This window comes from Armigeres subalbatus, chromosome 1, assembly GCF_024139115.2.
Source record: "Armigeres subalbatus isolate Guangzhou_Male chromosome 1, GZ_Asu_2, whole genome shotgun sequence".
Lineage (NCBI taxonomy): Eukaryota > Metazoa > Arthropoda > Insecta > Diptera > Culicidae > Armigeres > Armigeres subalbatus.
This window is the reverse complement of record NC_085139.1, coordinates 63374871-63393492: the sequence shown is the minus strand read 5'-3', so window position 1 is coordinate 63393492 and position 18622 is coordinate 63374871. Positions and strand designations below refer to the sequence as shown.

The window sequence follows — 18622 nt, the reverse complement described above, 5'->3', positions numbered from 1 at the left end:
TGCATAATTGAAAGGAACTCCAGTAGCCGATTGTGAGAATGCAACACCTCGCATTTGCGGAGCTTTGCGGAGAGTTCCAATGGTCTACACGAATTTGTGGAGCAGTTTTTCTCGGTAGAGTCTTTTTTTTTTTTTTTTTTTTTTTTAACGAAGGTAATGGAAATCTGCAAACAGACACCTGGGGAGGCGAACCCAGGTAGTGTGGGGATGGGATCACCACTCCCGACCCACTAAAACCAACTCCTTCCTCTCCAGTCATTCCCCGGCCCGCAATTGATGATGATGATGATGATGATGATGATGGTCCCGCCACATACCCCTACAAAGGTTTGAGCTAGACGATTTATCTTTAAGATAATTAATTGAATGATATAATAACAATTTAATCAGATTTGCAAAAACAAAACGATCTGATTACCATCACAGATATGAATTACTTAACTTTTCATTACTATCCAGCAAAAAGGTAAATTAAGAAAAAAAAACTGTTGTTTTCATCTACAGATTCTCATAAGCATCGGTAGTGATACTTCGAGTTTATACTAAAATGCAAAACTTGTGATACCTCTCGCACAGATTTCAAAAGTTCCACCAAGAATCGCGTTTCATGTTTATACAAGACCACTTAACGTTTATCACTCGTAAGCATCAATAAAATTAATAATCTAAGTCGTCAACAAAACTAAAACTTGTGTTACCGCTCCGTCGATATCAAAAGTTTCGGTATCAACCACGGAAACAAAACTCTACCAGATAGCCCATTACTAATCCGAAGAATCATTCAAACAGTTGAAAATGCGCAAGACTGTACATAAATTTTAAAAATCATCCATATCTGCTTTGCGCGCGCGAGACTCAAACTTTTGTAGACTACACAAAAAAAGGTCAAATTACAATTACGTCAATATATATAAAATCCATCATCATCATCGAGGCGAACAAAACAGTTTATCAGTGCCTCAATAAATAAAAAAATACAATTGTCCAAACAAACAATCCGTAGGTCAAACTTCGTCAAGATACAAAATTTATTGAATTATAAAAAAGTCAACTAAGTAGCTGCTTAAAAGGCAGCTTTTACGTGTAAAACACAAAGTCTCTTAAACTGTGATAGTGTAGTTGCACGTTTGATATGTGTAGGCATCAAATTGAAATAATTGATACCTTTAAAAAACAAAGAATTTTGTGAAGCTCCATGCAAAAAGTACGGTGTTCTTATATCTTCCGCGTTTCTAGTGTTATATCTATGAATGTCACTTCCTCTTTCAATTCGATCACACAAATATCGAGGCAGCAATCCGTTAATTACTTTAAAAATGAACACCATTGTCAAATACACAATTCTTTTGCTTCACCGAGAGCCACTGCAAAGCATCCAACAAAAAAGTTGAGGAAGTGAATCTGCTACATCTCAAAATCAAACGCATAATCTTATTCTGCAAACGCTGCAATCTCGATATTTGTGTCTGATTTGCTAAAACAAAATGGAAGGACAAAAGTCCAAGTGAGGAGAGATGATTGATTTGTACAACTGTATTTTGCTAGCAATATTTAATTCGTTTTCAGTCGACAGAGGATTCCATACTTCTTGGCTATTTTCTTGATGACATTGTCAATGTGTTGGTCAAATTTCAATTTATCATCAATAATCACGCCAAGATATTTAATTTCCCGTACGCGATCAAGTGTCTCGTCATCAATTTTCACAGAGACATTATCTATTGAACGATTTCGCGAAATAATCATATACTTTGTTTTACTAATATTCAATTTCAACTGTTTGTACTTCAACCATCTACTTAAAGAATGCAAATCTTCATTCAAGCGTTCAATCGCATCTTCTAAGTCTCTAGCTGCAATGAATAACACAGTATCGTCTGCAAATAAGTTTATATCACAAAACGTAAAACCCGTCGCATGTCATTTATATACATAATAAACAAAGGGGGCCCCAATACACTTCCCTGTAACACTCCTAGGGTGTTCTCCACGGGACGAGATACAGAATCATTAAAAAGCAGTCCGTTGAGTTCTGTCAGACAAATAGCTTTTAAACCAATTGTATGCAGAACCCGAAATTCCAAAGCGCTCTATAGTTTTCAACAATAAGGGCCTAGAAATTGTCTCAAAAGCGCGTTTCAGATCCAAGAACACAGCAACAATCGTATCTTTACGCTCTATGCTTTCTTTCCATTTAGCTAATACCAAGTTCAAAGCGGTTTCGCAGGAGTGACCCTCCGGTATCCCGATTGTTCCGGTATTAACAAGCTATTACTATTTAAATACATAAGTAGCTGGCCTTTCACAACAAGTTCTAAAATTTTCTCTACTGTGTGCAACATGTTGATGGGACGAAACTCTTCGGCTTTAATCGTTCCAGCAACTTTTGAATTGGAATCACTAACGATTCCTTCAAACTTGCGGCACGTGCCCAGTTTGCAATGATTCATTTATCAGGTCCAGCAGGTTGTGTCCGATGACATGAAAGCAATCTTGTATAATTTTAGCATTAACATTATCAATACCAGCCGTTTTTCCTAAATTAAAACAAATCGTTTCAAGTTCTTGAAATGTTATGGGGTGAAAACTTTCGAATCTTAAGTTACTGTTGACTGGCTGTTTTATTTCGTCAGGTTCATCCACTAACTCGATAGATCGGTTAATGGTTGAAACACTGTCGACAAAATAATCATTAAATTTAGACGCAATTACTTCTTCTGATTCTTCTAATGTGCCATTAAAAGTTATGGATCGCGGTTTACAAGAACTAGGTTTTAACAAAGATTTTAATATTTTCCATAACTCTTTGCTGTTGTTTTGATGCTGATAAATTTTCCTCTGAATATATTCGCATCGAGTATGCTTTAAACATTGCGAATATTTATTCCGCGCAACCTGGTACCTATTCCAATGATTTTCATTATTACTTTTACGACATTTTTTGTACAACTTATCTCTTTTACGTTTCAGGCGCAAAAGGTCTAAATTATACCAGCTGTTAGAATTATGCAAAGTTACTAATTTCTGTTCAACTAATTGATTGGTACAGGATTTTAAGACGCTCGTGATAACAGCTGCTCTTTGATCTAAATTACCAGTATTTTCTCGAAAATCCACGTTAGTTTCGATAAGGCTCGTAATTGCTTGTTTCGAATATTTTCTCCAGCACTTAAGTTTTACCAAATCGTTATTATTACTACTGTCATCTGTAATGCTAATGACTAGTGTTTCATGATCGGTTACTTTTAAATCACAATTCGTAACACTAGTGACAGAATCAAAGTTAGAGTAAACATGATCAATCAAAGTTCTACTGTGCCGAGAAATACGCGTATACTCATTTACTTTTTGTTTTAAATTAAAAAAGTCAACTAATCGCTTCAAATGATTCGAATTTGAATCATCACACCAATTGATATTAAAATCGCCAGCAATAACATTTAATTTACTAGGATCCATAAACGACTCTAACCAGTTTTCAAAAATTTCCAAAAAATGCTGGTCATTAGCACTGGGAGAGTGATATAAAATACCGTAATTACCCAACTTCATGCCACGTACAACTGCAATGCCTAAGAACCAATTGCCATCGCAAACTTCGTTCAATTGAAGCTTGAACTGAACTGATTCTTTGACATAAATAGCAACTCCGCCGGTGTGTCTCGAATGTGATAGACAAGCAGCAACACTATATCCCGGAATACTATATTGATCAAATGCTTCTAAGTTAACAATATGAGTTTCAGATAGAAATACTAAAAGTGGACGTTTATCTTCTACAATCTTACGTAGTGCAACGTAGTTTGTAGACAAACCAGCAATATTCAAATACAAAATATCTAAATTATTCACATTTCTACTGGAACTTGGTTGCTATTCATTGAAACGTAAGCTGCTCTTTTTACGATCAAATAACCTTTTATAAACTTTACACTCAGTACTAAATGCTCCGTGGTTTACGTCCAGATTCATTTTACGTTCTTTATTCATTTTCAAACAATTGATACATTTCAAAGCAGTTGACGTGCAATCAGATGTTTTGTGACCTTCACTGCACTTAGAACACGCAATACTATTCTTGCATTCCGTACTCATGTGCCCAAATTCTCCACATTGGAAGCATCTTAGAACACTAACTTCCGGGAACTACAAGGCACCGATCAAACCTTATATTCACTTTCTTCGCGGTCAGCAAGCAACTATGAGTATCCTTATCGACTTCAATCACAACATTGTATTTGTTGTACTTGAAACGTGGATTTTCGTACGTCCTGATAACCTTTACTTCATTTATAGCGATGTCTTCATTTTGATTTTTTAAAATCTCGATGAAGTCATCGGAGGATAATTTATCGCACATGCCCATCACTTTAAGCCTTGGCACCGAAGTGGGAACAACAGCATTATAGCTTTCACCCAGATCACTTTGAATGCCATCTTTCACAACATTTACATTGTATCCTGTTGCACACTCAGCAATAATAGAGCCGTCTTTCCCGTTCCTAAAGTTACTGATTTTGTGTGTTTTTGGATCTAATTTATCGTTCAAAAATTTCCGAGTAGCATCACTACTCTGGTTGGACTCTTTTGGTTTAATCACAATAACCGGACGAGCCTTACGTTTAGTTTTCGCTTCCTGTGAAACAGCGATTTTATTACTAATTTTAACTTTATTCCCAGCTTTCTTTTCACAACATCCGCATGAAACTAACATTCTCAGTCAACAAATTCTCTGACGCTTCATTAACATTATCCTGAACTTTACGCTTTTTAGGTCTGGGAGTCTGACCTGGCTCTGAGGCCGGACTTGAAGTACCATGCATTACATTCATTGCAGCCAAACTTTTATTCGAATTAAATTGAAAAAATGAACATTTCATATTTTCCAACTCTTGACCAACAGATTTTTGGAAGCCACTAATAGCCTCACCCAAAACGCAATTCAATTTACTTGCCAATTGTTCCATACCGAGCTTCAACGCGCTGTCTATCTGGGCAGTAATGTGATCTCGGATGCCACCAATCGAATCGGAGAGAGAAGAAATTTTCTTCATCTCTTCCTCAATACGGGTAACATCCGACACCTTAACATTCTGCCCGTCGCAAAACCGACTCGACAGACAGTCCGAACACTTGAATAGCACATTTGCGTTCTCCGTTATCAACCTTGCTGCTGCCTTATTCTCGATAGGAGAACAGCGGGCGTGAAAGTGCTTATCGCACTGACAACAACACAGCGGAAAATCGTTGATAGCAATCCCCACTTTGCACTTTTCGCATTCCATTATCGCTACACAGCAGTGGATACCAATATGCAAAACACCACACAATACACAGAGATAGAAAAATCAAAGGTGCAAAAAAAAACGACAACGACAGCTTGCCGCACGAAACTATAGGTTGTACTACGGCTTCGCGGGATGCTGTGTTGGGTAATAAATCACAAAATTAGATATAATTAGGCACAGAGATAATATATCTCCTACTTATCCTGATATAAAAATACTTCAGGCACACTTTAGAAACTAATTTCTCGTGGCACAAGTACACTTTCACACGTAATAATTATATTTTTATCACTGCACAGAGGCAAACAAACTATCATGTCCACCATCACCACAAGTTTGAATTAAGCAATACTTCGGGGGATGACTATTGGGCATTGCGCCCCCTCCATGACGTACACAAGTGCACGTATGCGCCTCAACTCTTCGACACTCCCCATGCAACACATTTGCACAAGACATACTGGCACCACATGTGCCCCAACACTCACCTGCCTATGCCGCTTGAATGACTGCAAGGGAAGATCAGGCACCCTGCAGAGTACCCCAATGCCGCCATCTCACAACATAGACAGTCCTCATTCAGTATGGTGCTCACCCCGTCCTGCAAAAGAATGGCACCACTTGTCTACCAAGCCGGAGGCGACACTAGGTTGGTGGCTCCTATGCCACTTCTACCTCAGCTACGGAGCAGACCGTTTCATGTCTCCTATTTCTGAGGTGCCGCAGAAGCATCAACCCCCCGACACTACTGCCAGTCATAGCGAGACTTTCGTGTCCCCTACTTCTAAGGTGCCGCAGAGGTATCTGCCCCGCGACACTCCTGCCAGGCCTAGCGAGACTTCACTCAGTCCGTCCCTAGCAGCCGGATCACACTACTGCCTAAGCAGCCACTCTGACCATACGTACCGTGCGAGTCTGACTTGTGTGCATCGTGCATCGTTTGGGCGTGGAACACCCGGCACGTCAAGCGTGCCTAACACTCACCTACCCAGACTTTGGTCCTGCCAATAGGTCCCCGTTAGGTACTTTGCTGGCAGCACCCACCCATTGACATTTCGAAGCCCAGGTAGTCCTCAGCCAATGTGGTGGTCTCCCCATCCTGGAACGGGGTCGCACCACTACCTTACATGTCTCCGATTTCTGAGGTGCCGCAGAAGCATCAACCCCCCGACACTCCTGCCAGACGCAGCGAGACTTTCGTGTCCCCTACTTCTGAGGTGCCGCAGAGGTATCTGCCCCCGACACTCCCTGCCAGGCCTCACCAGACTTCAGTCATTCTAACACTACCAACCATGAATACCATGCGAGGCTTACTTGTGTGCTCACCCATACACTCGGGCTCTCACCCTGTGGGGTATTACGAGTAATACCACCAGCTCCAATTTGCTTGCACCACATGTGCACCACTTGGGGGTGTGTGGGTACCACCCACTGCCACCCGCTTGCCGCCGAAGCAGCCCTCACTCTGTGGAACCTCCACAGGCTCCGTTAACGACCTGGCTAATTGTTTCACCCCACAGGTCATTCATCCCTTCGGCACGGGTCGCCTGACACCTTGGGATTCAGGGTTAGGGGCTTGTATGCTTTATGCGGCACACGATCGCATGATAGGGTTTGCTTGCGGATATGTGGTTTTTGGGAGGGAATTAACAGAGCCCCCTGTTAACCCCACCACCTCCTAGGCAGAACCCCCTGACTCACAGACGGCTGGGGAGGGGTCGTCAAGCCCTTGGACATGGTCCCTGCTGCCCGCAGGTAGAGAGTCTAGGAGTAATAAAAATGACCCAGCCAGAATCTTTAGATATTCAACGTTCCAAACGGATCCCTAAGAGAAACTATCAAACGAATTGGCCAGCGTTTCGAGACCAGGCTTCTGTGGACTGTTTTGAGTTTCCGGATAGCTATCGTATATCAGTTTGACGTTTGTCTGGAAAGACGAAAGCGGTGTGATACAGACATTGGAGGTAGTGTGAGGAAGCAGCTTGCGGAATACGTGACAAAGGAACACATCCACAAAGCAACCAACGAAGAGCTTGCAGGCGCAGATCCACGTCGCACATGATACTTACCTAGGTAATCTATCCCAAGAAGCTGTCGAAAATTCGCATATTTTGCAACGGCAAAAGTTGATGGAATTTCGCTCATCACGATGTTGCTCAAGGGGTCGGTACTGAGGACGCTGACAAATTGGAATGTAGAGCCTTCGAAGAAGAAGAACTGCTTTGATCGTTTTCTCTTCTCTTCGATGTTTTCTCTTTTTTCATGCAGCAAATTGCGGTAGTTTGCCGAAGATTTAATGGTTTGTAGCTCCTAACGGAGCTTCAACCGGTTGTCTTGTAGCTACTAAAAAAATGAGTTAAACAAAATATAAAATCGATGAAGAGAAGTTCGACGGTGCGCGAGTATTGCCCGCTGCGCACACCTCGCCTTCTTGTGCCCTTCGGATCGTTGTCGAGAATCATATTCACCGGGTTATTATCCGACATTCTGGCTACTTGCCCGGCCCACCGCAGTCGTCCGATTTTCGTGGTGTGAGCGATGGTTCTTCCAGCAGCTAATGCAACTCGTGGTTCATTCCCCTCCTCCACGTACCGTCCGCCATCTGCACCCCACCATAAATGGTACGCATTTTCCTCTCAAAAACTCATAGTGCGCGTTGGTCCTCCACGAGCATCATCCAGGTCTCGTGTCCATAGAGGCCCCCACCAGTCTAATGAGCGTTTTGTAGATTGTCAGTTTGGTACGGCGGCGAACTCTATTCGATCAGAGCATCTTGCGGAGTCCAAAGTACGTACGATTTCCAGCCACTATGCGTCTCCGAATTTCCCTGCTGGTGGGCCCAAGTACACAAATTCTTCTACCACCTCGATTTCGTCACCACCGATGGAGGTAGTTTCGTCAGTGCGGGCGATGATAAACCCATAAAAATCTGCAATTTTTTTTTGTTAAATATCTTGGCTGTGCATATGCACAGCACATGTTTCGAAATGGACAAATTGATATGAAATTTGAGAAAAAGAATCCACGTGTCTTGGAGGGAGTCAAGCCCTCAACCTCCTACTCTCTAGATAGGCGTGATAACCTCTACACAACAAGACCACGTAAAGGTCACGTTTGCGGAAAAGCCATCAGAATCCGAGTACCAACCTCCACCGCGGTTAGCTCTTTCTTTCAAATTGAATATCTTTCGGATGCTTGATTTGTCCAATCGCCACATGTGCTTTACTGTTGTATATCCACACTCCACAGTCAAGCGAGTGCACATTGTTTTTTTAACGAGAGGATCGCACTCCATGCCCCCAATATTGCTGCAATTATTGTTCAATTTTTTAAATGCAAACGATATTTCTATTTCAACAATTTCGATACTGATGTTATCGATTATCAACTTCACATGTAATTATAAACCTTGTTTCCATCTGTTTTATTTTCTTACAGAAAAATCGCCACGTCCAAATTCGAACCAACTTTCGCAAGGCAAGCATTCCCTTGCTTCGACGAGCCTGCACTAAAGGCCACCTACAGCATCCGAGTTGTACACCCCAACACCAACGGCTACCATGCCCTTTCCAACATGGATGCGAACAGCACACTGGTGGATACTCCTTCCACAGGTTTCAGCACCACCGTCTTCAATCCGAGCGTACCGATGAGCACCTACTTGGTGGTGTTCATAGTTAGTGATTTCGAGTACGAATTGGTAAATGTTGTTCCTTCACTGGGAAGCAGCTTTGACCTGCGTGTATTCGCGACGCCTTACCATACCAATGCTTTGAATGTCCGCTTCGCGCGCGATACCGCGGAAAAGATCATTAAGCACTACATCGAATACTTTAATATTGAATATCCACTGCCCAAATTGGACATGGCAGCCATTCCGGACTTCGTTTCTGGGGCGATGGAAACCTGGGGACTGGTTACGTACCGAGAAACCAGTATTCTGTACAATTCACTAACAAGTTCAACGGCCAACAAACAGCGAGTCGCGGAGGTCATTGCCCACGAACTTGCTCACATGTGGTTCGGTAATCTTGTAACGATGAAGTGGTGGAATGAACTGTGGCTGAACGAAGGTTTTGCCAGTTACATTGAATACAAAGGAGTAGACCATGCCTATCCGGAATGGGGAATCATGGAGCAGTTTGCGTTGGATAATATGCATGCGGTGCTTACTTTGGATGCTACGCTTGGATCGCATCCGATCGTTGTAAAGGTGGAGAGTCCGAACCAGATTACGGAAATATTCGACACAATTACTTATTCCAAGGGTGCGTCCGTTATTCGCATGTTGGAGGATTTCGTGAGTGAACCGGTTTTCAAAGAAGGGGTGACGAACTACCTGAACAGGCTTCGCTATGGAAACGGCGAATCCAAAGATCTTATGGACGAGCTAGATAAGTTGTTCCAAGATACTACGGAGCCCGATCTCACTGTCACGCAGGTGATGGATACTTTTACGCGACAGAAAGGCTTCCCTGTCGTAACTGTGGAACAGCAAGGTGGACAATACCGATTAAGACAGTCAAGGTTTCTGGCCGATCCTGATGCAGTAGAAACGGAGCAGTCAGAATTCAGGTCAGTATTGATTGTAACTGGCTGACAGTATTCAAATAGAATCAATTTACAAAATAGAAACCATTTTCAAATGAGTCTTTTGGGGAAGTAGCGAAATATGTCGATTTGTCAACTATTTTTCATATATTCATTTTCTTTTCTATATTCTATACTCTACTAGCTACAAGTGGAACATCCCATTAACATACACGACATCTGATGACCCGAGCATTATAAAACGATCGTGGTTCCGCTTGGATAAGGAACTGGCTTACATCGATGCCCCAAGCAATACAGACGGTTGGATCAAGCTGAACTACGAACAGGTTGGATATTATCGTGTCAACTATCCGGAAAATCTATGGAAGCTGTTCAGCGAGCTGCTCGTGGGAGATGTTAACGCATTCAGCATTGGTGATCGCACTGGACTACTCAACGATGCTTTCGCCCTAGCAGACGCTTCTCAACTTAGATACGATTTGGCACTAGGGCTGACCGAATTTTTGAAGCAGGAAACCGAGTACGTACCTTGGGCAGCTGTTTCCAGCAAAATGAAGACCATCCGTAATTTAATCTACGATTTCTCATCCTACGATGATATTACTGTGAGTAGCATCAAATATTCTTTAGCTAACATATCATGATTATTTAAGCGAATACATTACTATATTTACAGTCATATGTCCAAGTACTGGTCCAACGTGCTTACGAAACTGTTGGCTGGGATGTAGTTGGAGAGGATCATATGAAAAAGTAAGATTTAATTGTATGAAACGTACTTACAAACTAACCATTTTCCTTCATAGCCGTCTTCGTACGACCGTCCTGGACTTGGCTTGCTCATTCGGTCATGCCGGATGCCTGGAAAAAGCCTACCAAATGTTCCGCGAGTGGCTGGACAATGATAGTACCTATATCCATCCTGATCTTCGTACCGTTGTGTATTACTACGGTGTACAGAAATCCGCAAACGTCACCGACTGGGAAAAAGTCAAAGAACGTTTCCGCGCGGAAGTCGATGCAAACGAAAAAACCAAGCTGATGAGCGCCTTGGCTGCCTTCCCGGATGCAAAGGTTCTACGTCGCTTCTTGGAAGAAGCTTGGGATCCGCAATTGGTGCGTGAGCAGGATCATCTGACGTGCATTCAGAACATCGCTGCCAACAAGCATGGAGAGCAAGAGACATGGGACCACGTGAGAGTCAATTGGGATCGATTGGTCAGTCGCTACACGCTGGGAGAACGAAACCTTGGCCGGATGATTCCTTCCATTACCGGTCGCTTTTCGACGCGCATACGATTGATGGAACTGGAGGACTTCTTCGGCAGGAATCCGGACGCGGGAGCAGGTGCTGCAGCGAGAGTTCAAGCTCTGGAGAACATCCAAAACAATATAAATTGGTTATCCCGCAACCAGCAAGTTGTGGCCGATTGGTTAAGCAATTCAGTGCAGTGAGTGCACTAGAAGGTTAAGTTATAAATCTATGTTGTTTCCAAGAAATAAATTGTGATAAAGTCAATCGAAACTAGGGACTTCTTTACTTACCTGAGTGGCTACTGTTTATAGTGTTGCACCAACGGAAAGCAGAGCTTAAACGATAATACGGCCGATACCCACGTAGCGTTTTTTCAAGCTGCGTGCACGACGCGTCCACGCAAGATACCCAGCACCAAATGATTTTTTTTTATTACCAGGCTAATGCCGGAGTGGCCTGTGCTGCACATAAAAGTCTTCTCTATTCAGCTCGGTCCATGTCTGCACTTCGCCAACCACGCAGTCTGCGGAGGGTCCGCCAATCGTCCTCCACCTGATCGATCCACCTTGCCCGCTGTGCACCTCGCCTTCTTGTTCCCGCGGATCGTTGTCGAGAACTATTTTCACCGGGTTACTGTCCGACATTCTGGCTACGTGCCCGGCCCACCGCAGTCGTCCGATTTTCGCGGTGTGAACGATGGATGGTTCTCCCAACAGCTGATGCAACTCGTGGTTCATTCGCCTCCTCCACGTACCGTCCGCCATCTGCACCCCACCCTAGATGGTACGCAGCACTTTCCTTTCGAAAATTCCGAGTGCGCGTTGGTCCTCCACGAGCATCGTCTAGGTCTCGTGTCCGTAGAGGACTACCGGTCTAATGAGCGTTATGTAGATTGTCAGTTTGGTACGGCGGCGAACTCTATTCAATCGGAGCGTCTTGCGGAGTCCAAAGTATGTACGATTTCCAGCCACTATGCGTCTCCGAATTTCTCTGCGGGTATCATTTTCGGCAGTCACCAGTGAGCCCAAGTACACAAATTCTTCTACCGCCTCGATTTCGTCACCACCGATGCCAACTCGCGGTGGGTGGCTCACATTGTCTTCTCTTGAACCTCTTCCTATCATGTGCTTCGTCTTCAACGTGTTGATGACTAGTCCGATCCGCTAAGCTTCCCTCTTCAGTCTGATGTAGGCTTCCTCCATCTTCTCAAAGTTACGTGCCATAATATCTATGTCGTCGGCGAAGCCAAATTGCTGGACGGACTTGTTGAAAATTGTACCACTCGTGTTAATCCCTGCTCTTCGTATTACCCCTTCCAAAGCGATGTTGAATAGCAGACACGAAAGACCATCACCGTTTGTTTATTTTAGTAACAGTTAGCAAACTAAACTTTGGTAACAAATAAGTTCTGAAAAAATAGAAGATTTTCTTTAAGTGCATTTCTCACAAAATGTATCTGGTGCTGGTAACTTTTACCTCTTTACCACTTTACCTGGCCTCACAATTTTATTTTCATTTATTTAGTTTACACTGAATCAACAATTTGACGCCACAATACACGGTTCGAGGCCGCATCTCTCCATCCTCGAATGCGCCCCACGCTCGCCAAGTTGTTCTGTACCTGGTCAGCCCACCTCGCTCGCTGCGCTCTACACCGTCTCGTACCTGCCGGATGGGAAGCGAACACCATCTTTGTAGGGTTGCTGGCCGGCATTCTTGCAACATGGCCTGCCCATCGTACCCTCCCGGCTTTAGCTACTTTCTGGATACTGGGTTCTCCGTAGAGCTGGGCGAGCTCGTGGTTCATTCTTCGCCGCCACACAACGTCTTCTTGCACACCGCCAAAGATGGTCCTAAAACACTTTACGGAGACACGGTTCTATGTGATATATACATCGATATTTTATTAATAAGTTACCGTCCGTGGGGTAACGGGGTGAATTGCAACACTTTTCAAGTTTCTCTCTCAATAATTCTGAATTAAAAGGATTTATTCATTCTACTAGTACATGATACTTTGAATGTGTCCTAATATTAGTGATTAGACATATAATCAGAAGTATATCAATAATAAAAATATGAAAATAATATCATAATGTTTCTTGTAGTTTCGCGGCATGATAAAGGAATTCTTTAACATAAAATCAATGCTAGTTTGAAGGTGGTGGTTGGCCCAATTATTACTTCCGGTCTTTTACTATACTTAGTATAGTAATAGTCAAGCATTCGTTCTACATATTACTAATATGGGGGTAAGCGTGGTGAATTGTTATAGAATTTAAAAAGAAAACGAATGCTAAGACCAAGTGCCACTGGATGACTCCAAACGGGCCAGTATAATGTGGGGTAGTCAGGGTTTAACTAAATTAGCTAATAGTATAACTTATTTTTCCACGCACCAATTTCAGTATAATTTGTTTCTACGAATCAAATTCCTAGAAGTTAGGTTTTCAGCATTACTTAGCACAAGAGAGGTTTAAACTCTGCGTTAAACTGAATTTTATTCGCCGATTCAGGGCGTTATCATGAGTGATCAGCACTCATGGAACACATTGTTTAACGCGAATGTCAGCCGGGTTCGATCAAAAGTGTAAGATTTAGTGTAATTAGTTTAATTATTTTTATTTTTAGGCATCAAACGTTAGGAGCATGTTTTCAGCGTCGCACAGCCCAGGAGAGGTGTAAGCTCACAACGGTATAGTGTAGAGTCGTCCTCGATTGGGGTCCTGTGGGTCGCATGTAGTGGCTGTGCTCAGGGCAGTTATGTGTTGAAAGCGGTTTCAGGGCAGTTAGGATTGAGTTTTAATATAAACAGATGTAGGATTGAACAAAGTTATAACCTTTAAGGTTCATATTGTGGAGACTATTGACAGCCAAAGCGTTGAGGATAAGCTTTTAGTTAGCAACTGAATTAATTTATCCGATTTGGAATCCTAGATTGAATAGTAGGTATATATGGACAATAATAGAAACTATATACAGTTATCATTTTATTAAGTATTGAGGATATGTTTTTGGTTAAGTTGAGTATCAGATGGGCATGTGTGATATCCATTAATAAGACAGAATTATTAGAACTGTATTTTTGTCTTTGTAGTAAGATTACTTTGTATTAAGATTACTTACTAATGTTTTGCGGGCCGGCGAGTGAAAGCGGCCCATTTCTTTTATCTACCTCTTTCCAGACGACCAGTGATGAAGAAAATCTTATTGTTCCGGTATCAGCAGTGGTATTCATATTCATAACAACCACCGTCAATACAGGAAGTCTGTGTTCACAACGTGATTACTTCAAGGACAATCCCAACATCTTCTGTGAATTGCAGATAAGTATTACGTTTATATTTTAATTGCACTGAGCTCGTTCTAATCTGATCGATGAATGAATTTACTTGTCACTAATCAATATCATTAGTAAATTAAAATATTCCCGTAGATTAGAAAAGCAAGTGCATATATTTCTATTTTATGGCAACATATCACAACGAAACGGACCCTTGGGAGCCTTAAGTAAGATCTCGGTCCGGTTGCATCTAAGGAGATCTTAGTGCAGTGCACACCGGACGTGTTGCCCAGTAGACGTATCGCTCAGCGGTATTTAAATACAACGCAGATAGGCTATGGTCAGAGGGTGCGTTGATATTACAAGAAGATTACAAGATTACAAGATAAAATCAATGCTAGTTTGAAAAAAAAAAAATTTGAAAACTGAATCAGCAGTTTTTGAAAAATAAACTATCGTGTATCAGCTGTTGCAAGTCAGGACAAATTTGCAGGAGGACAAATTTCCAAAAAAGTTTCAAAAACAAACAATTTTATTATTTTATAGTTTTTGCGGAATTACATACCTTATTAGGTACTGTAACTGGAGAGGGGCTCGATTTTGGGGAAATCATTTTTAATTTGCTACACGAACTTACGATTTACGACGTTCCACTTTCAATTAACGAAACAGTTCCACAAAATAATACAAAAAAACAACAGTGAGTTATATTTTCACTTAAATACCAACTAGGCACAACAAATACAATGTAAACTAGGGATGCGTGATGACATAGGTCGATGTTTGGGTATATTTTGTTAAGAAAATTATTTTGAGCTTCTTAGTGGAATGATTTCACTTGTCATAAGACGAGTTTGTACAATCCCATTGAATTCCACCACTTGATTGTATCTTGACAGATACGTATTTCGACCTCAACAGTAAGGCCGTCTTCAGTGTCTCGTACTTGACTCGACTCGACTTGACTCGAAGTCGAGTCAAGTACGAGACACTGAAGACGGCCTTACTGTTGAGGTCGAAATACGAATCTGTCAAGATACAATAAGTGGTGGAATTCAATGGGATTGTACAAACTCGTCTTATGACAAGTATATTTTATTGTAAAAAAATCAAAAACTTGTGGAAAACCCAAGTGTTGCAAGTCACCCCGTTTGACGGTAGTACATTTAACTCGTTATGCCATATGGGCTACCCCCGTTATGCCATATGGGCTACCACAGTCAATCAAATACTCAACATTTTTTTCTTTTTCACGCCAAGTGACGGCGTACACACACTGACATCGAATCCGTATAACGATTGATGTCAGGGTTGTCGTTAGGCTCTGGTAGTATCTCCCCCTTTATTCTTAACCGACGACGTAGTCTTCCAGTTGTTTGGGACGCCGCCATGTCCTTGAAGGTCTGGGAGATTTAACTGTTGGTGAAAGGCCGGTTGCTTGATTGGAAACAGCTTCAAAAAACTTTTCACTATCTGTGCTGTCTTCTGGAATTCCACAGCCACTAGCTGACCCCGGTTCATTCGCCAATGCATTTCTTGGTGAATCATTTTGCTGGACTGGATCGTGTTGCCTTAGATCGAAATCGTTCACTAGGATTTCGAACGGAGTCGATATTGATAACGGTTTAATCTCGCCGTCGTATCTAGATCGCAGCTGGTTCACATGAGATCTAATAAGCTTCTTTCTGCCTACTTGCTGATTAAGCAGAATATTGTAGTTGACTTCTCCAATAGCTTCAATAACTGTTCCAGGAGCCCATATCCATTTTTCCGAATTCTTATACACCTTAGCATAGACAACAGAACCCGCGGTGAACTTAGGATTTTGTCTGTCTGACTTACTGTGGAATACTGATGGTCGAAGGAGATCTAATGTGGTCCTCATTGGTCTTCCTAACATTTCTCCTGATGGTGACTTTCCAGCTAGCACTGCGCTAGGTGTAGAACGATATACAGTGAACGTTCGCTAATTGGGGTTTTTCTAGTTGGGGCGCTTTTTAGTTGGGGGTTCGCTAATTGGGGCGAAACCCAATTAAAAAGCAGCTGAACGTCAGAATGTGTTGTCAAAAACGCGTTGACGTTTTGTTTCCGTGTTTGGCGGGATCGATACTTTTTGGCGTATACATTTTCTTTTGTTCAATGCAAAAAATAAACATTGACGCTTGTCAAACCGCCCCAATTAGCGAACGGCATTCGCTAGTTGGGGTGAGGTCGTGCCCCAATTAGCGAACGATCACTGTACTTGTAGAAACATCTGGAGTGCTTCGATTGATGGAAGTTCTTCCCCCTCAACGGTTTTCCCAAGTGATCTTTTAAGGGTGTCGACAAAGCGTTCGGCCAGGCCATTCGACTGTGGGTGATATGGTGCCGTACGTATGTGGATGATTCCCAATTGTTCACACATTTTCTTGAATTCTGTACTGCAGAACTGCGTCCCGTTGTCTCCGGAATACCAAACCTAGCAAAGGTTTCCCGAAGAAATCTGATTGTTACTTGTGCAGTCGTCAATCGGGTCTGGAATATTTTTGGCCATTTGGAGCATGAATCCACAATTACTAAGTAATACACTCCGTCAAGTAGCCCTGCATAGTCCAGATGAATCCTTTTCCACGGTCCATTTGCACGTGGCCATGGTTGGGGTTGATTATGAGGTGGGGATTTTGCAGTACTAGCACAAATATAACACCGACGCACATATTTAGAATATCGTCATCGATGTTTGCCCAGTAGACTACGCTACGAGCGACAGCTTTGGTTCGTTCGATGCCTTGATGACTACTGTGCAATACAGTATCCCCCGCTTATCCGGACCTCGCTAGTCCGACGACTCGTTAGTCCGGATCTCGCTAATTCGGAATTTTCCGGATTAAAAAGTATCAACACCCATTTAAACACATTATGCTGTCAGTTTTCAAATTTGTGCTGTGATTTTGTTTTGGTTCATTTGTATGGATTTGACAGTCGGATTAACGAGAGAAACCCGATAGTCCGGCCATACATTTGTCGGATCAGCGGGGGTATACTGTAGTACATTCAAAGTTAATTGCCTATATGCCGGGTATTAAGCCACCCGGAGTGGAAATTAATTACTATGTCTGAAACATGATTATGCATATGTACAACATGATAGATTTAGTTCGGAAAAGGTATTGGAGGGTAACCGCCCCTTCGGTGGGGTTTGATAGGGGTGGGATCAAACCCCACCGAAGGGGCGGTTACCCTCCAATACCTTTTCCGAACTAAATCTATCACATGTTGTACATATGCATAATCAAGTTTCAGGCACTATGCAATAGTTTGAGAACCCGGTGCTGATAGCATCCTGGAATTACTACAAGTTCGTTCATCATGATGCATCCGTTAACTACGGACAGAGATTCGGTCCTTGATCTTGTCACTATTCGGCCAATAGTTGTCGATATGTTGCATAACCTGTTGGAGTAGGGCGTCCTTTTTCGTTGCTGCTTTAACCATTTTGAAATTCACCGGCAGTGATATCAGACGATCCGCTAGCGTTGCATTGATGTCGTCTTCAAGGTCGTCTTCAACTTCTCCTCCAGTTTCTGATGATTGCTTATCAGCCTAGAAAGCACGTCTGCATACCCGAATTTCTCTGTTGCAATGTACTCCACTTTGAAATCGACCCCGAGCAGCGATAATGCCCATCGTTGCATAGGGATACCCTTTTTGGATCCGAAAATCCTAAGTAGAGGTTGGTGATCTGTCTGTAGTGTAAACTTTCGGCCTAGCAGCATTCTTCGAAATTTCGTCACAGCAAAAACCAACGCCATTGCTTCTTTCTCTACCTGGCTGTATTTCTGTTCGGTAGAATTTAGCGTTTTCGAAGCATGTGCAACAGCTTTGATTTTTCCATCCGGGAAACGATGCATTATGATAGCACCGATCCCTGTTTTTGAAGCATCACCTGCAACGATTAGCTCAAGGTTTGGGTTGTAGTGCGTAAGCAATAAATCTGACTGTAACACACTCTTGATGCTCTCGAATGCATTCTGACACTGACTATTCCACGAAAACTTCCTGTCCTTCATCCAATGGCTGTCTGATTCGATGAATATCGTGGATAATTTTTCCATAAAAGTTGGCCGCTCCGAGGAACGATCGGAGTTCGCTGACGTCTTTTGGTGGCGGCATGTTTGCAATGGCATCTGCTTTTTCAGGATCAGGTTTAATACCATCAGCATTGATGATGAATCCTATGTAACCGAGACGCAGATGAAATCC

The 18622-nt window shown here is 42.5% G+C and overlaps 1 protein-coding gene across 5 annotated transcripts in view; it reads left to right on the top strand.

The window, feature by feature from the left end:
• LOC134226297 (aminopeptidase A) overlaps positions 1-11367 on the top strand; it is a 99703-nt gene extending 88336 nt beyond the window's left edge. For all 5 annotated transcript variants that reach the window (XM_062707017.1, XM_062707001.1, XM_062706992.1 and 2 more), the window contains 4 exons: positions 8727-9863; positions 10024-10447; positions 10519-10595; positions 10649-11367. In XM_062707017.1, coding sequence (XP_062563001.1) covers positions 8727-9863; positions 10024-10447; positions 10519-10595; positions 10649-11297 — 2287 coding nt within the window. In that variant the 3' untranslated portion in view covers positions 11298-11367. The remainder of the gene's footprint in view (positions 1-8726; positions 9864-10023; positions 10448-10518; positions 10596-10648) is intronic.
• The last annotated feature ends 7255 nt before the right edge of the window (positions 11368-18622 follow it).